We start from the raw sequence: 25,410 nt of genomic DNA on the forward strand, positions 1-25,410 counted from the left end.
GTGCACTTATTTTAAATATTGAAATGTTTTTAATTTTTGAAGACACGAAAACAGCTGAACCAGTAGCAGCATCATTAAAAATCTGGCAGTCAAAGTTTTCAAATGTTAAATATTAAAATGTCTTCCAAATGCATCCACCATAGACCTAACATCACCCAGCAGTAATTGACATTTACCCCAGATTACCTCCTGTCTTTAACAGAAGCTTTTCTGATAGGCATTGAATAAATGTATGAATTGCAAAAATAATTGCAATATCCTTGGGCATTTGCTTTAAAACATTAATTTATTCAAAGAATGAAATGCAAATGTTCCACCAAGACACAATCCACCTGCTTTAGTGTGCAAGGGGAAGGTTTTCCTCAGCTTTTTTCTCCTCTAAAAGCTGTTACTGCACCTGAACACCTCCCAGTGTCAGACACGGCCCAGCTCAGCAGGGAAACAGCAAAATTCCATCTTCTTGCTCAAAACCAAGGAGCTGCCTGGTGAGGAATGGGACAAGTCCAACTCCCCATGACCACAGGACTCAGCTCTGTGATCCTGATTCCATGGATGGAGGGGCTGTGTGCAGGACAGGATTTTGCTCACCCCAATGCAGAGAGAAAGCTCTTTTCTCCTTGGCAACCACTGAGCTGCCTTTCCCTTTCCCTTTACTTTTTCTCTTCTCTCTTTTCCTTTCCCTTTCCCCTGTACCTCTCCCAGCTGTGCCCTGGATATGGATCCAGAGCTCCTGGAAGTGCTGCAGGAGCTGAAATGGTGAATTTGAAAGGATAAACCAGCTTTAGGGTTTACATTCTACTTTACCCCACATGCATTCAACTTCCTATGAATTTGGCAGGTATGCACTGGTTCTCATGGGACAGTGACTCCATTTATTTTTCCATGGATTCTGGTGTATGATAATCCTGTCTAAGACAAAAAGGAAGGCAAGGAAGGCAAAGGAAGACAAGCTTACCATGGACTGTTGCCCTCCCTTAGCTCCCCAGCTGCCCAATGGAGCCAGGAGGATCCATAAATCCACTCTGCTAGCAAGCACAAACAAAAAACTCTTATGGAATAACTTGTAGCTGGCAAGTGAGCTACTCCAGCAAACACCATGAAAATTATGCTGAAAAAGGGGAAAAAACAAACCAAGAGAGGCTGATCTGAGCAGTGTGAATTATAACATGCCAGCCCTGGCTCCTGTTTTGGCTGCTTTCCTCAGTGCCCTCCTGGGAGAGCAGGAGCTGCCCTGGCTGCTGAGCCCCTCACTGGGAATGCCATGGGAGGGATGGAATGGATGGGAATGCCATGGGAGGGATGGGGATGGATGGGGATGGATGGCCAGGGATGGCCAGGGATGGAAGTGTTCCCTGGGAGCTCTGGCTCCAGGGCTGCCCCTGCCCAAATCCAGACCCCTCACAGCAGTTTGGGGCTTCCAGCAGGCTCCAAATCCTGCACCATCAGAGGGGATTTGCCTCCTCTCCTCAGCTCTATCTATCAAGTTCTATTTTCATGGTTTCTTCCAGAACACAATTAAAAAAAAACCCCAAATCAACAAAACTTCCCCCCCCCCCCATTATCATTTTTCCTAAAGATCTAAAACTAATTTAACTTCTTTGAACATATCTGCTCTTCAGTTACTCAGAGGAAATATTCCAATTTTTGCAAGGAGTGCTCATCACTAGGGTTTGTAGCCTCGATGTAGAATGAACTTCAGGTGGAATTAATATTTCATTTGTTTGAAAGTGTTTAAAAATGTGAAATCCAATGACATTTCCTGTCTCTTGCACTACTGCAATTCCTTCATATGAGAATCAGTGTTGTGTTTGAGTTTCTGCTAAGCAGCACCTGTTAAACTGTGTTTAACAGCACAGTTTCTGTTCATCCAGCAGGAATTCTGCAGCAATTCCTGTCTGGTGTCCCCTCTGCCCCAGTCTCAGCCACAGAGCACAGCCCTCTCTCAGCACTGAGCTGCAGTCTTGTGCTAGGTTGGAAAGATAAATTCCCAATACCACTCCTCCACCCACAGATCACCCACAAAGTTACTTTAAAATATGGAAATTTTTAGATATAAACTTATATGAAACGATGGATCTTATGCATAGTGTATTAATACACACATTATATAATATAAATATTATATATATATATATTTCAGCTTGTTAGGAGTAGAATAGAAAATTTCATGTCATGAGGGGTGTGGTATTTTGTTAAACAGCACCACATTTAGCTAGAAAATGAGACAAATAACAAAGAATTGGTGTAAATACCAAGTTAACCTTGTGCATTTCATACCAGCAAATGGAAAAAAAAGTAATTCAACTAAAAAAAAAATATTTTTGCCTGTTGCCAGGAAGAAAATGTTATTGGAAGCTTTGATGCTTGTGGCAATTGGTATCAGTCACCATTAATTTGACTAAAACTGTCAGTTTTGCATTATTTGACAGGCATTTCTACTTGGGGCTTATTTTCTGAGAACGTTTTGACAAGTGTATCACAGTAAAGCTTTTCTAAACACAAAGCAAGAGTTTAGGGAGCAGTCAGAGTGCTGCAGAGCAGTGAGGTGTTTGGGTGAACTCCTCAGGAGTCTGGGGAGCAGGATGCCAAAACTGAGATGAAAATTTCCCAGGCACTAGCAAACAGACACACAGAAAGGTGTCCTCAAGTATTGCATGTGAGGGTATGAGCACAAATAATGCATTTCATTCTACATTTTTAGAGTTTTGGGTGGGTTTTTTTGTTGACCAGCCCTGTGCTTGTTTGTGAATAAAAAAGGAAGAATGAGCAGATGATACTGAGGAGTGGAGATATTAAAAATTGGCTGGACTGAGGATGCTTCACTGCAACCAGCTGGCTGACTGCACTGCCAGCACTGGGCAGGAGCAGCATTGTGGGGCTCACAGAACATCTCCCAGGCCTTCTGGCACCCTGAGAGAGGGATCTGGGAGCTTTCCTCAAGGACCAGCCCTTCCAGCCCCACCCAGTGCAGGAGAAGGAAGAGGAATTCTTCCTGAATTCCAGAACCAGATGCAATCACAATCCCTCAGACTGAAAATGTCTCTGCTCTCCAGAAAACACCCAATGGTTTACCCAAAAATTCCCCACCAAGACTGAGTGCATTATTCACCCCTAAAGGGAAAACTTTTCTCCCCACTTTTCCCCAGATTCTGCTGGTGTTCCCAGGCTATTTCTGGCTATTTCTGGCAGCCCTGCTGAACTGTTCCAGGCCAGAGCTCTCCGTGGGCTCTGAGGGTGCCTTCAGCATTCAGCTCTGGGTGAGCTGGCAGCAGGTTCAGAGGCACAGCCTCACATAAGGGGTTGCCACGGCAACATCCCTGCCTGCTGCCAAATTCTGGAGCTCAAGTTTAAAAGCTGATCTCAAACCAAGGTCCTTTTCCAAAAAAATCTCTAAGCTCTTATTTAAAAAAAAAAAAAAAAGCAAACGTGCCACCATGTTCCTCTCAAAAAAAAAAAAAAAAAAAAAAAAGAAAGAAAGAAAGGAAGAAAAAAGGAAAAGGGAAACGGGGGGGGGGGGGGGAAGGGGGGGAAAGAAGGGGGGGAAAAAGAAAGAAAACAAAACAAAAGAAAAAATGGAAAAAATGGAAAAAAAAGAAAAAAAGAAAAAGAGACAAAGAGGAAAAGGAAAAAAAAAAAAAAAAAGAAAGCAATCCATCCCACATGGAAGGAGGCAGTCCTTGCTCGAAGTTTCCCAATAACTAATTTATTTTGCCCCTGGAAGTTCTGAGCAGGAGAAATAGTTGCCCTAATTTTATGAAATTTAGGGCAGTGTGAAAATACCCTGGACCTATCAAACAGGTTTTATTAATACAGAAGGTAATGCAGAAAGGAGTTAAAATTATAGTGGAGCTTGAATACCATTCACAAACTGCAGAGATGGCACAATTTTATCATTATATTCCAGTTCTTAGAGCTTTTGAATTTGGGTTTCCAGTTCCCTGCTCGAAGTTCTCAATATATTTAAACTACATTACAATCAAAAAACCCCCCAACAATCTGCATTAACTCAAACATCCTATTACATATGAGAGAATGCCAGGAAATACAATATATAAAGGGTTTTCTCCCAAGGAATGTCAGTCTCTTTCCACTCAGTCTTTAAAAAGCATTCACACTTAGAACCAGCTAAAAATGAGAGATGCAGCTGAACAATCACTGACAGGTGAGATAAGGAATATCCTCAGCATCTTCAAAAGCCTCTCAGTGATGGACATTCCTGTGGACCTTTCCCAGTGCTCACTGTCAAGGAAATGCAGCAATCCCTTGGCAGCTGGCAGGGCAGCAGCAGAACAGAATTCCCTGCCCTGCTCCTCTCCCTTTCCACGAGTGACCTGCCTGGCTCTCACCTTGCACTGCTCAGCAAATCCTCCAGCACACACCAGCACCGTGGCCTTGTTGTTGTAAATTCCATTTAGTCCCTACATGGATGGTGAAATCCCAGGAAACAGGAGGAAGGTGCCTTTAGCAATTTCATGTTTGGGTGTATAAAGCTTTCCCCAGAAGTTTGAGATCACTGAGGTCTCCTTGCTGCAACAGCAACATAATGGGGGAAAATAAAGCAGCACATCAGGTCTGGCTGATTCATGCATAAGTTACAATTCAGATTGCCTGACAAAGTATTTTAAACAAGGATCAGGACACAAAACCTCATTCCAGGTGGTTCATTATCCAAATAACATCAGCTAAGAGCAGAATAATTGCTTTGCCTCCTCTCCTTCTGCACGGAGTGCGTGCATTATTATTGTCTGTGCTTCCCTAAAGCAAACAACCTCCTTCCCTGGCTATTAAAATGTCTTTTAAAGTCCCTGAATCATAACCCTCCCTGCTTCTGAGTGTGCTCTGCTTTACACAGGGGTCCTGTTTGTACTTCCTATAATTCTGTGTCTGCACATCTGCAAATGTGCTTATTGTGAGCAGATTTTAGCAACTCTCCGGGGTCCTTGGGGGAGAGTTCAAGGATAATGCTCCTCACACACCAGCAACATAACAGAGAGCTTTTAAAGACACATAGTTTGCAGTGATTTAAAGAAACCAGCCTGTCTTTAAAACCTCTGTAAATACTTCAGGCTCTCATAAATCCCAGTGACAGAGTGCTGCTCACAGGATCCAATGGTCACTGGCAGATTTTGAGCCCGTAAAAATAAGGAAGAAATGTCTTTGGGACATTTGGCTCTGCCACCTGTGGCTTCCCTGCTCCATCCCTCCCCCTTTTCCCGTCTGTGGTGATTTTTCAGGACCTTGAGGGGAGAGTTTGTGTCTGGTTTTGCCCTGGGATGCTCAGAACCAGGGAAGTTTAAGAGATTAACTGGGCAAAGTCAGTTATTCCCACCTCTCCTCTCACAGCAGCTCTTACATCCTCGAGAAAGTTTTATATTGAAGGACACCACGTTAAAAAAAACAATCCCAAAGGTGACTGGACACTGTCATGGTTTAGCAGACTGGAAATAGGCAGCAAACGTGGTGAAGTTATGCCAAATTTTCCAAAGATAGTGAGAGTTAGGCTTGAGTGTTTTGGGAAATCGTGTAACTAAATACAGGCTCCTTTTTGGTCTCTGTGGAGGTTAAGGGTGGACATTAGGAAAAGGTTCTTCCCCCAGAGGGTGCTGGACACTGCCCAGGCCCCCCAGGGAATGGGAACAACCCCGAGGCTGCCAGAGCTCCAGGAGGGTTTGGGTATCAGGGGATGGAGGATGGTTGGGGGCTGTGCAGGGCAGGAGTGGGACTGGATGCTCCCTGTGGGGCCCTTCCAACTGAGGATATTCCATTATTCTATGGAAAAGTCCTAGGAGATAATCTGGAGTTCAAGAAAAACATGCCTGCAGTGAAATTAAGGAAATTACTCCCAGAGAAGAGATCAGTAGAAATTTTGCCAGTTTCATTCTCAGATTTAGGACCCAAAATCTCTCCATCCTATCCCAGAACAGAACTAAAATTGTGGTGGTTTTGAAAATTCTCCCATGACTGATGCAATCAGCTGCCAACATCTCACTGATAATATATAGCAATGACATATATATATATATATATATATATATATACATATATATAAAATATTATACCTAAATATTATTATATAAAGATATATAATAATCATATAAAAATATATCTATAATAATATATAATACATATAATTATATATAATAGAAATAATGTTATCTAATTAATATATATCATTGTTATATAAAAATTATAATATAATTTAAAATATATGTATATTTAAAATATATATATATAAAATTTATATATAAATAAATTATACACACTGTAAGTGCTGCAGAGAGACAGATTTCCAAAAGGAAACAAGTATCTTCCAACTTTGGAGATTCTGTGTTACAAGTTAAACAAGAAAGTAGATTTTGGGAGGTTTTTTAGTACAAACCCAAAAATATGCCCATTTTATTTTGGTGGTCTTGATCTTAAGACAGTAAAAATGCATCACAGAACCACTTATTTATGCCTAATATTGTTATTATCTATCTGAATTATCTACCTAGAGTTATTATCTACCAGTTCAGCAGTTGATGAAAACACAAAACCTTTGAGTTTCTGCTCTCTCCCAGCTCAGAGTGACTTTAAATCAGGCTTTTTGCAGACCTGTTTTCCTTTGGCATCAGCCATTTCTGAGAGCACCCCCACAGCCTGACAGGCTGCACACCATTCTGCCTTCTCACTAAACACTTGTGGTTTTTATCAGGATAGATATTTTCTCAGATGAATTAACTGGCAGCAAGATGTCCTGAAATACAAAGTCTATGAGGCAAAGGAGAGGGATGCACAATTCCTTGAGTACCTTATCTTAAGAACAAAATACCAGTAGCAGAACAGTTGCACCAAACCATTCTGGTCCACGGCAATATTTTCCAGTAAATCAAAATTCCTGCCCTGAAACCTCTCCACTGAAGTCACCCTTGCCATGATCAGGGTGTGCTGATGAGACAGAAATATTGCATTTCTTTCTTTTGAGGATTATTCTGCTCAGGGGTGTACCCTGCCTGGGAAACAGAATGGAGATTGTGGCCTGTGGCTCTGGGTTGGAGCAAGGACATTCCTTGGAATAATCAGTATATTTTCTGTCCCAGTGTATTTCCATCTGGGTGACTCACAGAAGGACATGGACAAGGGTCAGGCCAAATTAATTATGGAGGTAATCAGCTCTCTGGTCTCTGCTTTAAAAAGAGAAGGGCCACAAAGAGCATAAAGTTAATTTATATATGGCAAAGTAAAGATAGGGGAATATTGCTTTTCTGAGAAATCATTTAAAGATTCCTGAAGAGGCTCTCAGAGCTTTGGATCAAAGATAATGAAAAAGCACCCAGAATATATTCTCATTATAACTTCTAGACCAATACTCTGGCATTTCCACCAGAAAAATCCCAATTTTTCAACAGATTGCTTTTGCTTACTAGGAATTGAACTCTTTCTTATCTCTGGCTGCACACCCTCACAGACCTGATTTGGTACAAGGAGACAAGTGAGACATTGAAATCTACCTCAAATACTTCAAAATATCAGAAGCATCTCATCACCTTGACTTTTATGGCTGATCAAACAGAGCAAATAGTCTGTAGTTGTTGAATACAAGATTATTTCTATTTCTCTCCCCCAAAAACGTTTCCACAAGTGTAAGTAATGAAAGCTGTGCCCAGAAGTAGCCAAGGAAGCCCTTCCAGTTCTGCAGCACAGCTTCAGTAGCACGAATAATCACCTGAAACTGGGCATTTCTGACAATTTAATTTACTGTACAACATTTGCAAGCTGACAGCCTGTGCCATGTAATTAAGAAAGAGATGCCTGGCAAGATTTATGTGTTGGGGAGAACCCACTGGAACTTGATAGGTTTTTGACAGGACTGAAGAATTGAACAAACCTAATGACTCTACTGGTGGATCATACAATTTCCTGAGTAAAGTTTTTTTTTTTCAGTTTTAAAATTATGTTTATCTGCTTTAAAAACAAGCAATTCAGAGAATTCCAAACTCAAAATGCCATTGTTTGCACTAGGTTAGCATTGGAAGTTTATGGATTACATAATACAAGACAGGAATTTCCACCTGGCTGTGCTCATATCCCACTGCTAAATTACAAAAGTAGGAAATGTGCCTTCAGCCCAGGGGTAAATAATGTAGGAAAAATAGCAGAACTGGCTTTGAGGAAAATCAGGAAGAGAGAGAAAATAAAAAATCAAATATTAATAATATTATTAAAGCCTCAAGCTAAAGCAAAATAAATTAAGGCAAGGCTTTAGTCATGCTATGGAATTCAGCACTGAATTCATTATAGGAATGACAGCACAACCAAGCACAGGAAAAAAAGAAGAGAGTTTAGTTTGGAGTTAGAGAAAGTGGGTCTGTTCATACAAAAGCTGTCTCTCTTGCAGGGAAATGGATGATCTATTTCAGGCACTTTAAAGCTTACCAAAGAGGACATCACCTAAGGACAGTTTTGCACTGACCTGGACCATGTGCACAAGATCTTCCCATTTGCAGATTATCTCATTAAAAATTGAGATGGCAGCTCTGATCCATTTTACACTGCTGGCAGTAATTTAAATAGGCTCCAACAAAAACAAAAACAAAAGAAGAAAAAAATTCTAACCTTCTTTTCCATTTCTCTTTTTCAGAGCGTGGTTCTTTAATCCTTGGGCTGAAAGGGTTCCAAACCTGTGCCTTGCAACCCCTCTGGCAGGGCCCAGGCAGCATTTCAGGCATTTCATTCCCACCAGGCAGAGCCTGTTTGCCTAGTGACATTTTCAGGTGCCACACAAACCACGCTCAGTGGTTTGAAAAGTTTTCATTGTGCCTTTCAGACCCACATCCCTCCTCTGAGAGGCTCAGCTGGGATGTGCCCTGCACTGCAAAACGCTCCCTGGCTGTTAGGGGCTGATTCACAAAACCTGAGCTGGGCTGAGCACCAGCAGCTGTTGAGGAGCACCATTAAAATTTGTAAAGACTGGTGAAAACCTTTCATTTTGCCCCATTCCCCCTTTGCATTTTTGTACTGCTGACATATATCAGCATCCCAGGTGAATGATGTCCCCTAGCAGCCTGAAGAAGGGGGACACAAAGCAAAGCCTCTCCTTAAATCACAGCAGCACTGAGCAAAACTGTTAGTTCCTGCATGCTGAGAATTCAAATGCTGTATTTGTTCTAAATTCACACTTTCAGACACAGCCAGGCAAGGGGGTTGCACTGTGGTTTTTTTGCTATTAAACCCTCTGCCACGTGTAGGTTTTTGTGCTTCAGCCCTCAGTCCTGCAAAGCTGATTTGTGCAGCCAGATTAATGAGTCACCTACGTGCTGGCACTGACACAGAAAGTTTTGTGCAGTGTTAATCAAGATACTGACCAAAATAAGATAGTTAAGGTAGAGGATTCTCTGCTTTTGAGCTAGGTGCAAAGGCAGCTGGAATTCTGCAAGTTGTGTGAGAAAGAATACAGTTACTGTCATGGTATTTAAAAAGCCAGGCAGAATATTCTTCTCTTGTTTGTTAAAGCTTCTTGGACTTGACCAAGTTGGTGAAAAGCAGGTTATTAAAGATCCTGATATGTAAATGATGTGAATCACACCACAGATTTTTGGAATTTCAGTATTGTTTCCTTTTGAAGGTAAAAGATGTGTTATTTTCCAGAGGGCTGGATGTCCTGGAAATCCAGCAAAGCCTTTGCTGGGTGTAAGTGAGAGGTCTGCAAGGCAGAATGATTAGACTGTCAGCCAGAAGAACAATGAGCTGTGTTCCAGAGCACAGAAAGCAATTTCAGAGGGAAAAACCACCTCACTGGAGCAGCAAGAAGCAGTTATTAAGTAAGGAGAGGCAAATAGCTTTTCTTTTCCCACTGCTTTCCCCCATAACATTTTCATTAACACAGCACATAAAATTATGAAATAAAGCAGTAGTACAATCAACTGCTGGCAGTGATTAAAAAGCAATCCCATGTCCAAAGCTTTTCTGCATGTTTCCATGGTTAGCTGCATTGAGTGGTTTAGAGCAGTGGAATTTGGGAGTTATATTTTTCCTGTAATCACTAATTCCACATTAATACCACCACATTTACAGGCTTAGTTCTTTAAAGACAACAGTATTTTACATGAAAATGGTGATGGCATCCAATATCCCTGAATGTTCAGGAAAGTGGAAAACCATCAGGAACTCACTAACAAGTGTATTAGCAGGAACTTAATTTAGGAAATTAATGCCACACACTGTCAATCCAACTGTGCCAAACAACTCAATATGTGTTCTAAAGCAAAGTTAAAGTTCTTTATAACCCCTGCTGTGCAAATTGAGACCTCAAAATGATTTGATGCAAGCAGCCTTTAAAATTGACACTATCAGTCAGGAGCATCTCTCTCCTTTGTGACATATGCTGAGCTATATTAGTTAGATATAACCAATTTATTTCAGCAGAAGCCTAATTTCAGGAGGCTTGCTACCCTTAATTTCTGCTGAAATAGTTTCCTGGTAGTGTACTTGCAATATGATTTAATTTATTACAGCAGAGCTGTCCTTGCTATACAATTTCTACAGTTAATGTATGCAGCTGCAAGTATTTTCCTTAATCAAAAAGAGCCACTCTCCTTTGCCAGATCTCATCAGAGCACAAGCACCCAGCAGTGATGGGGATTTCTGTCCTGCACTGATTTCTGCAGATCACCAGAGGACCTTTCAGGAAATGGTGCCACTTGACATTTCCACCAAGCACCAGAAATTCCTGCTGCCCAGCTCGGGGCTGGAGAGCTCCCTCCTTCCAGCCAGGCAGGGCTGAGCAGCTGCACCCAAACACCCCAAACTGAGTGGGAAACTGAAAATGGACTGAAAGCTTTTGTCTGCAGCTTTTAACTCTGTCACACCTACAGGAGCTCCTGTCACATCACTGGGGTTTGGGGTGCCACAAATCACAGCAAAGCTCAGGTGCAAGATGAGGAGATGAGGAGCTGTATCAAATAAGATTGCTGGTGAAGTTCTGAAAAAAATTAAGCCAGCATAATCTCCACTAAAAAAGAGGTGATATTCTCAATCACACCCCAGTCCTAGGCCATAACTGGATTTTTCAGCCATTTCATGCTAAATAGTCAGATTTAATGTGCTGGTTTCTGTCCTTCTGTTTCTCTCCAGCAGGCTGTGTATCTCTGGCCCTGTTATCTGTCATTAACAGGCTTTGTCTCAGAATGTTGTGTGTTAGATTCAGTAATCTGTGTTTTCAGAGGTTTCATGCCATCCCTCTCTCCCTGAAATTTGCTATCACTTGCAAATATAATCCCTATGTTGTTCAGTACCATTTTATTATTAATAAATAGATATGGAGAGAAAACCCATTCTACTTTCCTATCAATTCCCAGATTTCACCTTATGGTACAGTACTTACATGTACATCTCTTTCTTCCCCCAGCAAATAGGAAAACACTAAAAATTCCTTACACACCAAAATAGAAATGCTGAGTCTCTCTACTCTAAAAACTGCAAACATGAAAGAACCAAAGATGATTTTTGCATGAGAAGGATAGGACTCGAGTGCTTTAAAAGTAGTTCTGTATTTTTACATTCCAGGCCAGTATCACCCAGCCAAAGCACAGCCTCAAGGTGTTTTGGCAGCTGACAGCAGCTGCAGCCAGGCTGAACAACAATTATATTGTGGTGTGGGTCTGTATGGCTTCTTGTCAAAGTCAAAATTGAGTTATTGTGTGCTTTTCCAGGCCACACGAGCAAAGCAGTGGTGTCAGGATGCTGGAGACAGGCTGCTGACAAGGATATTGGTTCACAGCACTTTTTCAGATGAGCTTTGACTAGGATGCTTTTGAAAATGTGATTTTAAAAATTATTCTGTCCCCTGCATTCTTATGGAATTACAAAGGAGAGATAAACCTCTGGGAAAATGGGAAGGAAAAGTGATGACAATTGGGAAGGAAAGTGAAGGTTGATGGATTATTATGTTACCAAACCCCAGCAGGAGGAGCCTCAGCTTGTAAGAAGTGACACTGTTCCCTTGTTGCTGCAAAGGCAAAGCAGCTGCTGTTCCAGAATTCCTCTTTGCACCCTCACAGAGACAAAATCCCAGCTGGTGGGAGCTGGGCTGTGTGCCTGAGCTCCAATCAATGTGTGCAGCTCAGAGAAGCCATTCAGGAGTAAGACACCAAACAATTGTCTCAGACCTCTCCAGAACCTGCCCCAGGCTGCTCATTTTCCCAGGAATAATTGAAGAGCTCTCCAAGCCCTGAAAGCAGGGATTCAGGGGAGATGCAGGACTACATATTTCAAGAGGCTTTATTGACATACAGCACCTTCCATGAGCCTCAGAACACATTTGTGAGATTAAAACCTAAACACTCCTAAGAACCATTACATTCTGCAGTGCACAGAAATACAGCTGCCTCCAGGATCCCCCTCTCCTGCAATTAAAGGTGCCATTTATTACTTTTTAAGTGAGTATGAACAAGAGTCACATTAAAAAAACTTCCCAGAGAAGACTGACCTTGGGCATAAGTCCTTGTTCTGCCAAGGCTTTTGGATGGCAAATGACACAGAGCTGCACTGACAAGTGTCAAATCCACACACTGGCCCTGGCTGAAGGTATGCCAGATCCTTTCCATACTCCTTCATAGCCAACAGTGATCACTGGGGGTTAATTAGGGCTTGTTGGTGTCACTGAGTGGGCAGAAAATTCCAGTATTTTCTGCAAGAACCTGACTACTGTGATCCTTTCACATCTGTGGAATATAACCCGTCCCATGCTTGTTTGATCCCTCTGTTTCATGTAATAAATGCAAGTTGCAGCTACAATTCTACTACTAACTGGTAGTTACTAGCAATTTACTAGTGGTTACTAAGTAAGCAGCAGTCACCTTTAATAAATACTGCTAGGTTTGCACAACCCTGCCCCACCAGCACGAGAAAGATGCTGAGAAACTGCAGAGAGTTTACAGGAATAAAACTCAGTACAAATAATTTTTTATATGTCTTTGCATCAATCCACATTTTTTCCATTCTTTTGCATCTTGTTCTTGACCTGTGACGAGTGTTTCAAGTGGTGAGTTTGAGGTTTATTTTTGCTGCATTGGTGGCATCACTTTCAAGCCCTTGTCCATGGGAGACCCTTCTGAACATTTGCTATTTCTTATTCCACTCCAATTTTCTGGTTCCATTTTGAGGGTGACAGCACTGCCACTGTTTTTCGAGATCTTAGTCAGACTTACTCATCCCAGGCTCATGTCTCACATGCTTTTTCCCTTGGATCTTGTGGGAATGCTGTGATTTTTATCCAATTTTGGCACAGAGCTTTGGAGGTGGGTTGCAATCTGTAGGATAGCTCCCGGTTATTTGAGGAAGCAATTGTGTTTAAATGTGTCAACACCTTCTCTAAAGTGGATCATCTCTCCTGCCTCCTTGAGTGGGGAGCATGGGAAGCCACTGACTGTCTTAAACTGATCTGAGTCTGTGGCATTGAAAGTTTTCTTTGAGAAGAAAGCAGGAGCTTTCCTGCAGATTTTAAACAGAGCTGTTTGTTTTGGGTTTTGTCCTGCTCCCTTCCCCTTAGCTCTGACTCCTGCATGCTGCTGCTGTGCTATGCAGATGTTTCCTGGCCTATCTCTTGCACAAAGGATGGACCAATGGGAGTTCTTTTTAGCACTATTTTTCAAAACAGGGTAATAAAAATCTTCAGCTTCTTGTTCTCTGTGTCTGGCCTGGTCTGCAGTGGAAGTGCTGAGCACACAAAGTGTGCAGACCCTGTGGAGCACAGCTTGGGCACAGAGGGAACAGTTTTTAAATAGGGCTTGGTTCAGTTAGCAACAATCTGTGCACTTGTGAAACTTATTTTGCTGTTCCTCCAATGCAAACTCTGCAAACAATATTGATACGAGTAATTAACTTGACTTTCTAAATAATGTAATACCAAGATAGACAAAAATGTCTTCAAAAATATGAGAAAACATTCTTCCCTTTTTGTGCTTTTTGACTGTCTCATCCAGCCCATGCAGATTTTCCCCTATTTGACTCAGTTACCTGGCACTGAAGAACTCTGCTCCAAAGCTGTCCTTGACTTTTGTAAAAAATTCCATTTTTTTATGGTCTGTCTCATATCCAGCAAAGAGCTCCTTTATCAGCTCTTGCTACTAACCTAGTCCTGGCTTCAGACTCCACAAGTGGTATTTTTCTGGGATTATTTTACAAGAAAGGTGGATGATTCCTCTTTTCATTACCCTTGTCTAGGTTTGTTGGCTCAGAGAGATATTTTTTCTAACAGGCTCTCCATACATGCACTGTACTAGCAGGCTCAGGGCAAAAAGAAGAAGAAAAAAATAATAATTTGCTGTGTCTCTATTGGGAAGGGAATAAACATTACTTAGCTGCATGGATATATTCCTCTTGCTTCAATTTTCAAAGAAATTACTGAGTTATTAACTGAAAAATGCACATTTTGAAATGCAGTACAAAACTCCTTTCTGTTAAGTGCTTTGGTGGCAGAGGAACTTAGGAGGCAGCTGTAGCTAAAAGTCATTTTTGAAGCCTATTTAAAACATGAGTTGTGACAAAATTATCAATTTTTTTGCATGTAGATTATGACCAAAGTACTTTTATAATTTCCTAAATCAAGCATCAGGTATTCACACATGTAATCCTAAAATGATTAAAAAAACCTATTTAGATTCTTAATACATATCATTCCAATTCAAGTTCAACATGTTTATACAAACCTTTAAAAACCATTCCCAGTTTCCTGCTGGGGGCCAGTGTAACATCAAATTTCATGTGTTTTCCTAATGGGGGCAAAGACCTTTCTCCAAATCTTGTGTGCACTGGATGGATGGAGTGTTTTTTGTGGATAAAGAATTCTTTTTCCTCCAAGTGCTGGCAAGCCTCCCCAGGGATGAGCAGCTGGCCACGCTCAGCCCTGCAGGCAGGGATGCTTTGCTGCAGGACTGCAGGGCAGATTTCTGGAGATGGATTTGTTCCTCACAGCTGACAGCCACATGGATTGGACTTGGCTCCACCACAGCCACGAGATAAAGACATCCAAGAGCCCCTGGCGTGTCACACGGGCACAGAACAGCTCAGGAGGGACCTCTGGAGCTCATCCAGTCTGATCTCCCTCTCAGAGCAAGCCCAGTCTGAGCAGTGACACAGACCCACCTGGCATCAGAGAATCCCACACTGCCTTGGGTTGGAGGGACTTTAAAGCCCATCCAGTGCCACCTCTGTCATGGCAGGGTCACCTTCCACTGTCCCAGAGTGCTCCAAGCCCTGTCCAGCCTGCCCTGGGACACTGCCAGGGATCCAGGGGCAGCCCCAGCTTCTCTGGGCACCTGTGCCAGGGCCTGCCCCCCCTCAGTGGGTCTCACTTTCCCTGAGGAAGGAGAAGCCACAGCCTCCTCCCACCTCCCTGATCACCCTCACAGGCAGAAAGTTTTCCTGACATCTCCTCAGCTTCTGCCATGGCCCAACATGTGCCTGCTGTCCCCAGGGCTGCCCATGGCTCCTCTGGCACAGCCTGATCCTCTCTGCTCTCCCATCAGGTACCTGCAGGCAGCACAAAAATGCCCCTGAGCCTTTTCTTCATAAGGCTGAGCACCTCCTGCTGCAGCTGCCTCCCCTCATCCATCAGATGCTCCACCTGCCTGACCCTCTTGGTGGTCCTGGCTGGTCCTAGAAAATCCTGGTCTTTGGAGATTTCCAGCCATGAGGGGCAAAAATAATGCTGTTATGGGGTTATTCATCTAAATGAGACCAAAGGCCTTAGATTAGGGCTAGTAACAACAGAAAAGTCTTATATCTTGTCTCTTTTCTCATTTAGAAGGTTGAACCCAATCAGAGATACCCCTAAAAGTATGTCACAAATTCAGAAAGAAATCACCCAGAAGTGAACACTCAGGTTCAAGAGAACTAATTTTCTCACCAGAAGATAAATGAAAATGGTGAAAAGCAGGTCCATGGCATAAAGCTCCCCCAGTTTTATACATATACATGCCACACTTCCAATCATTTCAGGCCTGAAATTTTGGGTTATCAAATCCCTTTTGCTGACCTGGTACAGCACACTGAAATTTTAGCCAGAACACTAACAAGCTCTGTAAAAAAATAATCTCCTTATGCCCCACGTGAAACATATCCTGTGCTGACTCAAGCTGACTTTCTGAGCAAGATGGTCTCTTCAGCAAATGTCCAGTTTGACTGTTTTAATTTTAGCTAAATTCACTACATCTAAATCCTGTACTGAGCTGGCAGGAACAGGAGTAATTCACAAGCAGAAGTGCTGCTTGTACATTCCCCAGTAAAATGTAAGGAAAATGCTTTTGATGGTATCTCAGAGCAAAGGATGACTTCAGCAAAAGAGATTTAGGGGAAGAAAACTGACAGAGGCTTTGTGACATGGTGGAAAAATATGGATTAAACGTATCAGAGCTGTTGCTAAGAGGAGCTGACAGAGGTGCTGAGATAGCTCAATGACCTGATTAAAAAGCAGCAAGAAACCGTGTTCTCTGTCCACCTCTACAAGATTTCATCATAAATTATTTCATTAACTTGGTATACAGAGACTCCCTCCCTGAAATAGATGTCAAATTGCCATGTAGGCAACCCTCAGGAATATATAGAGATACCACTGAGTCTCATTACTTGTGTGAAATTGAAAAGAAAAACATCCCTAGGTGTGCAGGCTGAAACTGAGAAGTCAAAAAACATTATATTGAATATATGTTTCAATATTGAAACGTTACACTGAAAATTTAATATTGAATATTATATAAATGTAATGCAAGAAAAAAAATGCCTGAAACTCTTGGGTCTTTGGAAGGTTTTAGATTGCATTAAAAGGTCATCAATAAAGTGTGAAAGCATCTTAAACTGACTTCTGGATATACAATAACCTCTCCTGCTCAATGCCCAGCCTTTTCACTGTCTATAAATCTTTTAATATCCCTGAAGTTTGGTAGCAGCTCCTTTATTAGCTCATACCCTCAACAAGCTTGACTTGAACGCCCTTATTGAATGCACTTTAAGGCCTTTATGTACCTTCTTCTTAACATAATTTATTAGAAGTTGAATAAGTTTTCTAGCTTCTCTCTATTCCTAGAACATCTCAAAGGAAATCTTGTTATGTACATTTAACAGCAACAGCTCAGCCCCAATGTTCTCTATAGCAACAAATATGCATTGGCTACGTCTGTCAAATCTTCCCTCAGCTCCTTCCTTTCTGCCTTTTATGGCCAAGCCTTTCACCCAGGTTTTCTTTGGTACAAAGTCTTTCCCTCTCTGGATCTAGATGGGAGAAGATCTTTCAATTATTTTGATGAGTTCTTCACTCCTGTAATTTCTCTCACGTGCATCCAGCCCACGATGCTGCACATCCTTTGCTTGAGTACCATGAGTAGGGCAGGAGCAGGAGAGCCCAGCATAAAAACTGCAAATTCCTTAGTCCTATCCTCTCATTTTGCGTTTTCTTCTTCTTTTGGTTTTTTTAAACTCTACTTCACATTTCCTCGCTTGTATTATATGAAGTCCAAAATGATAAAAAGCAGATTTTATTTGAATGTTCAATGTCCCATCACAGAATTTTGGTAAAAAAAGGAAGAAAACTCACAGAAAAAACAGAGAAGAATGAAATTAATGTCAGAAGGTCTGAGAGGAGAGGTGTGTTAGAGAGGGGTCCTCTCTGAATCATGTTCTGCTGACTTTGTGTTACAGCTTTCTCTATTTCTGCACTCTGCTTACAGTTGGATAGACCATCAGTAGCCAGCCTGGGAGAATATAACATTAAAAAAAATCCAGTCCATTTATTTCTTTTCAATTTGCACATGAAAACATTCTGTGCACACTCTTTCAAACCACACAGGGCACAGTTCTCACAGCCCTGCCTGGTAACCAGGGATGGGAATGAAAACCTCTCCCCCGTTAAATTTGCTGAAAACGCGATACAGCGCACGCCACCAAAAGAAAGAAAAGAAAGGTGTTTTCAAAAAAAACCCCACGAGCGTTTCACTGTCCGTGAGAAATCAAGAGCAGGATGGGAAAGGCTGTTTGCACAGGCACTTAGCCAGGAAACTGGGCTTGCCACAGATCCAGTCATTCAGGGAGCACATCTCCGATTTTCCTGAGCTCCCTCCCTCTCCTCTCCTAGCCCTGCAATTGATGGAGAAACCCGTCCGGAGGTGAGAAACCACAGCCAGCCCTGCAGCATGCGTCCAAAGGCTGCCTCTCCTTTAGGTAAGTGCTACCACACCGAGGCCATTTGTAGGAATTTTACACAGCCAGACAAACAAACGCAGCCCCTTAAGGAGCCGCGGGAGAGTTTGGCAGCGAATCGCCACCAAAAAACAGCCTGGAAGCATCCCTTCTCCATCTCCCGTGAAAAGCAGCATTGCTGGTTAGCAGGCTCGATGGAGAACGCCGTGAGATAGACAGAAAGTCTTGTCACTTTATTTGTGCGTGCTTCCCTGCATCTTAAGTCGCAGCTCGGGCTCCCAGAGGATCATGTGAGGCTGGGTTATAAATCGGGAGCCGCGCTGTGGAGCTGCGAGTGTGTAAGCCTGGCAGCTGGGGAGTGTTATGGTGGCTGCTTTCCTGTGCTGAGCTGATTTACTTGTTTAAGGTCTGACCTCATCATCCTGTCAGTATGGATTCCCACCTATACAGCTAACAGCAGCTCAGCATCGCCTGCGAGAGCTCGCGGTGCATTAATCAGAAGAGAGGGAGAGAGCTACCGGTATTTGTTCTTCTATTGCCTTTCCTTAAGAAGAGGAGTTGAAACAGAAGAGATAACAAAGAATCCATTTCCTTCCTGAAAGAATAGGCTTTTGGCTTTTTTTTTTTTTTTTCCCTCTCTGAAAAAAAAAACCAAACCATGTCAGTGTCTGGAAAGAAAGAGTTTGATGTGAAGCAGATCCTGAGGCTCCGCTGGAGGTGGTTCAGCCACCCCTCGCAGGGCTCCGCCGGCTCCGGGGGCTGCCACCAGCAGGAAGGGTACGAGCACAGGGGCACCCCGGTGCAGAACAGGTTGAAGAGCCACTCTCGGGACAGAAATGGGCTGAAGAAGAACAGCAGCCCCGTGCACCACAACATCCTGGCGCCCGTGCCGGGGCCGACGCCGGGGCACCACCGCTCCATCCACAGCTGGCACCAGCAGAGCCTCATCGAGCAGCTGCGCTCCAGCGAGGAGAGCCCCAAAAGCAGCGCCCAGGAAAACTCTGGCAAAGAAGATTCAAGTAAAACCACGCAGGAGCTGCAGATGATCACAGAGCAAAATGCAGATGAATCTGCAGAGAGGTAGGAGTTTTAAAGTCTGCGCTTGGAAAGGCGGGCTTGGATCCGAGTTATTCCCTAAAACTGTCTTTGTTTTCAGCCAGAGTTCCTTACTGCATTAATCTCACTTTATGTCTGTGCACACCCACACTCAGAGGAGAAGGAGCACTTCTGCATCAGAAGCATGAACAGAAACATTGTCATGAAATTGTGATCTTTGCTTAAGGTACATCCTTCCATAACTCTTCCATATGCATACAATCTGCCAGTTTGTCAAATTTGCTCTATCAACATTCTCAGCACATCAATTTCTTCTCTTGATTTATTATGTGTGAGTGCAATGAAAAAAGAGCCTCCTGACATCCTGTCCTCATTCTGACTTTATCAATGGGTGCAACTTTGACAAATGGGAGCTGCTGGAGGTGCAGGGGCTCTGTGGTTGCCATTGATCTCTCAGATTTCTCACTGATTTTCTTTTACTGTCTTCCTGGCAAGGAAAATTAACCTTGAACTAAGTGGAAAGGAAGCATCGTTCTTTGCTTTCTTAGAGGTTTGTTTGAAATCCCAGTACTTTCACTGCTTATTTAGTAGGCTAAGACAAATCTTTTCTGCAAGGTCAGGTGAAAAAACATTACAGCTATGAGAGCTTAAAGGTGTAAGCATAAAGGAAGAGCTATTTTTAAGTTGTGGATAACAAAGAATACAATGTCAATACCACTTATTTAATTAAGGCTTTTTATGTTTTCTTGTTCAAAACTCATGTCAGTATTTTTAGCTTATCCAGCAACATTTTTACCCCACCTTTTCCCACCTTGGATTCAAATCAAACATTTATGATATGATTATTTGCACTGTTTGATGAGATTGCTATCAGTCTTTGGACATAATTTAATGTATTGCATTGCATTTAGATACAAATTTATCTCACTTGAAGTTACAGTTCTCTCAGTAAAAACCAAGCTGACAGCTTGCATATTTTTAGCAGTTATTATTTTTCAAGTTGTGCATCTGCTGTGGGGAACATCTGCAGATGGAACAGCAAAAACTGCATTCCAAAATGTCACTTGGAAACCAGTCCCAGTAGTCAATAGGTACCAGATAAAATCATGACAGAATAAAAGCACTGAAGAAGAACTGTGGGAGTTCTGAGTGTTTCCAAGGGTGCTGGTTTGGAATGGGGAAGGAGCAGACCCTTAGTACAGCATTTCAAATGATAGCACAAATTTCCTGGGGGAAAAAGAGGTGATTTTAGACACACCTTAGAAGGAAAATTGATTTAATTTGAAGAAAAAAAGGAAAACTTGTTCATCCAAATAAGATTCTACACCATGTGAAGGAGGTAAAAAACCCCCTAATCAGTTCAGTTTGGGAGGTAGTAAATCACTGCCCTCTAAAATAAGAGGTGACATTTTCTCCAGCTATATATAAAGTTTCTACTAAGACCCCCTGAAGTTTTGTACCTTCATATCCATTCCAATTTAAGTTCTGCTCTTGAGCTGTTTAAGTTGCAGCTTTTAGGATAGTTATGGAACTGCACAGATCACATATTGTTATAGTCTAATAGGTGGGTTTCTTTAAGATTTCAGTAAAAGCCACCATTGCATGTTGTAGATTAAAATCTATTTTAACACACATCTTCAAAAGCTGAATTGGTAATCAACTGTTCATAAAGTGATTCATGGCTATGAGTTTCTCTACCATTAAAATTTATTCCAAGAAAATAAAACTGACCATTAAGGACAGCATAGCTCAAATTTCTTAAACATGTATGAACAGAAATCATTAAGTAATGCACTGTTCCCTTTCCCTACAGCATCCAGCACAGGCCCCACATTAATTAATACATCAATTGTCTGGGTAGAAATGAGATACTGAGAAGAAAAAAGGAGAAGCAGCCTTATGCCCACATCTACCTAAATCTAGGATGTAGATATTGATAGCTGGATATATTTTCATCTCTCCAAAACAATGTCTCATCTCAATGTCTCAATGTCTCATCTTTGAAATGGTGCCTTTACATCATCCCAGGCCCCCTTTCCCTTTAGGAGATCCAGATAGTCCCAATCAATGGTAATTAAAGGGCTCTGCTGGTGACCAACCCACAAAAATCAGGTTTCTGCAGGATGCCCTGAGCCCCCGTTCTCACTGCCAGAGCCACCACAGCAGGAGCTGTGCAGGTATTTCAAATGTCAATTGGTCAAATTGCACACCCACACCTGAGGACACCAAAGACTAATCTGCCTTTTAGACCACAAAACCTCTGTACCTTCAAAGCAGCTCTCTCTCAGCCAGTGGATGTTCCTCTGCCTGGAGAAGTTCCATTTTTAGGTGGATCTAAAGCAGGACTCTGCTGAGTGTCACATGGACATCCAAAAGAGCAGAAAAGGAAAGAGAATCTGGCCAATACCTCAACCCTCAGCAGAACAGGAAAGCAGTTTCTGCTAAGAGTTTAATGCTTCCCATGGAAAACTTTGGAAATGTAAAAACAATATTCTGAATTTCTTCAGAAAAACTTGAGCTGTCTTTCTCCCAAACCTCAGGGCTGAATGCTGTCAGTGCTGGACAGAGAGCACCCTGGGGTTTGGTGAAATAAGGGCTGGTCACTGAGGAGGAAATTAAATAGTAAAATACCAAAAAACAGTTCCATACATGATCATCAATACTCTTATTTTTGCTTTCTTCAACCCATTTTGGTATTCTTGTCCCAAAGTAAATAGTGCAAGACTTAAAGAAACCCTTCTGTTCCATGGGCTTGCACCTGAATTATATCCCATGACAAGTGACAAAATAAATGAGGCTCCAGTGATTAAAACTCATTAGTTTTGTTCTAATCATAACCAGTTAATGTGTGGTCAACCACTAGATTTTGGGCCATAAATAAATGGTTTACTGGCTCAAGGGTGAGGAAAGCCTCTCAGCATCCTGGGGGCTCCTGGTCCAGTGCTGCTCAGGGAACCTGCTCAAACAGGAGCATCTGAAATGATGGTCCTGACCTGCTGCTCTGAGATCCTTATGGAAGTTACATCTGTAGTTTGGAAAAACATGAACAGCAGACAACCTCTATTTACTGTCCTCATCTGATTCTCACCAATCTGCTCCTTGAATGAGGACTGGGACCTCTAAAGGGGTGAAAAAGAGAGAAACCAGCTAAGTCTGCATAGCCACCAAGTTATTTTATTTGTAGAGTGCATCTCCCAATGCAGCATTTTCTGATGTTATGGGGTGACCAGCAAGCTAAGCCTGTGGAATATGGCCAAGCCAAGGAAGGGAAAACACCTCAGAGATTTCAGGTTTGGCTTAAAGAGGAGCTGAAGTGAGGGAGATGAAGTGAGCTCTGTAAGAGCCCATGGGGAAGAATCTGTGGGTGTTGAGCAGGCAGGGCTGGGGGAGCTGAGCACTTGATCTTTCAGGACATCTCTGACCTATCCTGCTGGAATCTTGTGAGGTTCAGGCTCCTCTGCCAGGAGGAACAGGAAGAATTTCCATTCCTTTCAAAGAAAGTGGTGTGGCAGTGATCCAGATACAGCAGCACACACTGGGAGGATTAATTTGATTGTTAGATCTTGACAGTCACCAGAAACTTTGTGTGCACCCCATGGACACACGTGTGCACACACAGACTGACAAAGCACTGAGACCTCCTAAAAAGAAGAATTTTGATATTCAATTGCTTCAACTACTTCTCTTAATAATTTCTGGGCTCACAGATATTGACTTCTCCATGAGAGCCCAGCATTTATCAGCATTCTGCCACATTACCACATCCCTGCCTGCCAGGTCTGTGGTTCCACAAGTGTGCTGTTGCAGACCTTGTGCTGCTTAAGTATTTCCTAGTTGCCCAAAGGCACTTCGATTTCAATAGTAAATGTAGCATCCATTCACCATTTTTCTCTTCTGCATCTTTTTTTCTAATTATGTGGCTGAAAAATTGCTGACAAACTCTAGCTTGGGACAAATTCTAGGACAAATGTTTTCTAATTTCCCACATGAGACAACATATATTTCTCATTAATTCTGATAGTATCTTTTGATGTTGTAATGCAAGCAGTCATTACTGATGCATGTGGAAGCAGATACTTGGGAGGTGCCTCCTCCCAAAGGCAATCCTTTCTGTGGTGGCTATTTTGGATGTACAGTTATTTTGATAGCTCATGCTAAAACTTGAACATTCACATTTTTTTTGGTTCTGACAGGCATATGGAAATAACTATCAGACTAGTTATTGTCTCTGACACACACATAAGCACACACTCGTGTACATGGCTATTTCAGATGCTGTCCCCCAACTGAGGGTTTTCCCTTGAATTCTGCTTTTACCTCCAGTAGCAGATGACAGCCTTGGCTCCTATTCCAGTGTGAAATAAAGCAAAACAGGTGATAAATTCCTGGTGAAAATGGAAGGTATGAGTTATCTTTCATAAACCACTGGTCAAACCAGATTGAGAGGGCTTTTGGCACTGGGAGGGAAGTTCTGGGTACCCAAATAAACAGTGGGGCACAGGAATGACTGCTCATGGATCAGTGAAAAGGAGGACTGAGGTGTGCCCTGGGCAGAGGAGGAGATAAAGGGGGGAACATCACCACACTGCTTCCCTGTTGTGGTAAGGATTCAGTTCCATGAACAATCTCTGATGCCCAAGGTAAAATTTAGAAATGACAATTCCTAATCTCACATCATGGCAGTCCTTATTTTTTAAAGTAGAACTCCTCCAATTTTATTTTCACTGAACTTCCAGCATTTTGAAAAAAACTTTCAAAAATTTTGAAGTTTAACCAATCAGTATTTTAGAAGCATGGTAAAGAATGCTGGACATGTTGTCAGACAGCATTTCAAGTCAGAAAGCTGAACCAACTAGGTTTAGGTGCTTCCTTGCTTGTCTACAGTACAGTTTAAGCTATTTAATGCCTTGGTCTTTCCCCATCAGTGTACATATATATATATATATATATATATATATATATATATATATATATATATATACACACATTGTATAATATATATCTTGTTCTCATTCTTCTTATTGCCACACTTTCCTTCTTGACACCCTTTGCTTCTGTTTGAAAATTGCTGCAAGTCTAAAGAGCTGCTTTTCCTGCAGTCTGGTCCCAGAATTCCTACCCTGCCAGCTCTGATATTTCATTGCTGTGTCCAGCAGGTCTGTCTGGACTCACAGCTCAGTGGGCAGAGCTGGATGTGCTCCTGCTGGATCTGGCAGTTCTAGAGGAGAGCTGGATTCCTTCTGTGTCATCCTGACTCAAATCTGTTTGAATGTCCTCAGTAGCTGTTTTTCCCTTATCAACAATGTGGTGCTGTTGCTCATGCCTGCCTTGTGATTCATGTGGAACTCCTGCCTCTGTACCAGAGACCTGTTCCCAAACCATCTGGACATTTTTGCAGTTATTTGTTCCCAAAACCAGCACTTTGCACAAATAAATTCCATCTTGTGTTTATCAGATAATGGCTCCAGCTGGCTGAGCTAGTATTCAGTTCTGGTTTTACAACCCTGATTTAGTGATTTATTATTCAGTTCTGATCCAGTACCCCACCATACATGCAGCTCTTCTCAGATTGATCTCCAAATTTAATATAAAATATCAAAGATTTCTCTTCATTTTTTCAATTAATTTGTAAAATTTATGAGCAGATTTAGAGGAGCTTCTGTGCGAAGTTCCTTAGGAGCCCAGTTTGATTTACCTCCCTGTTTGTCAGAGCTAATTTAATGCCATTGATCAGTTAATGCCACTTGCCATTGATCATTCAACAGCATGATTTCAAACCTGTTTCACCCTGGTTCCAAAGTGGGTTACTCCAGACAGTCCTGGAGGCAGAACTTTGCACTGTCTGATATAACCCACTGAAAAATAACACTCTTATCTTCAAGGTGTACATGACAACTCTTTCCTTTCTGTTCTCCATAATTTCTAGTGAGAGCTATTAATGAGGCACTTTGGTTTACCTTGACCTGTTATTCTTGGCAAATTCTCTCTGACTTAAGTTTTATTTCTAAGTGCATAGAAATAATAATTATATGAATTTTATACTCCATAATTTGGCAAGAAGTAGCAACAAGGAAAAGAAATTATGTTTGTGTCTTGCTGAGAATTTTTCAGTTTCCATAGCATTTATAACAATTTAATGTCAAGTCCAGCATCATGTTTTAAAAAGATGATTTTCTGCAAAGC

General features: G+C 42.0%; 1 protein-coding gene across 3 annotated transcripts in view; it reads left to right on the top strand.

Annotated features, from left to right (window-relative positions):
• The window catches only part of KLHL4 (kelch like family member 4), a 74,330-nt gene that overhangs the window by 18,214 nt on the left and 30,706 nt on the right, over positions 1 to 25,410 (top strand). Inside the window, exon 2 of one of the 3 annotated variants that reach the window (XM_059859461.1) lies at positions 18,107 to 18,192. The exons of 1 other annotated variant lie outside the window; for it this stretch is intronic. Coding sequence is in view for 1 of the 2 variants with exons in the window: in XM_059859460.1 (XP_059715443.1) it covers positions 18,830 to 19,251 (422 nt within the window). In the remaining variant the exon portion in view is untranslated. Of the gene's footprint in view, positions 1 to 18,106; positions 18,193 to 18,805; positions 19,252 to 25,410 lie in introns of those variants that run through there. One more of the 3 variants, XM_059859460.1, reaches the window with a different exon arrangement.

Source organism: Haemorhous mexicanus, chromosome 14 (genome assembly GCF_027477595.1).
Source record: "Haemorhous mexicanus isolate bHaeMex1 chromosome 14, bHaeMex1.pri, whole genome shotgun sequence".
Lineage (NCBI taxonomy): Eukaryota > Metazoa > Chordata > Aves > Passeriformes > Fringillidae > Haemorhous > Haemorhous mexicanus.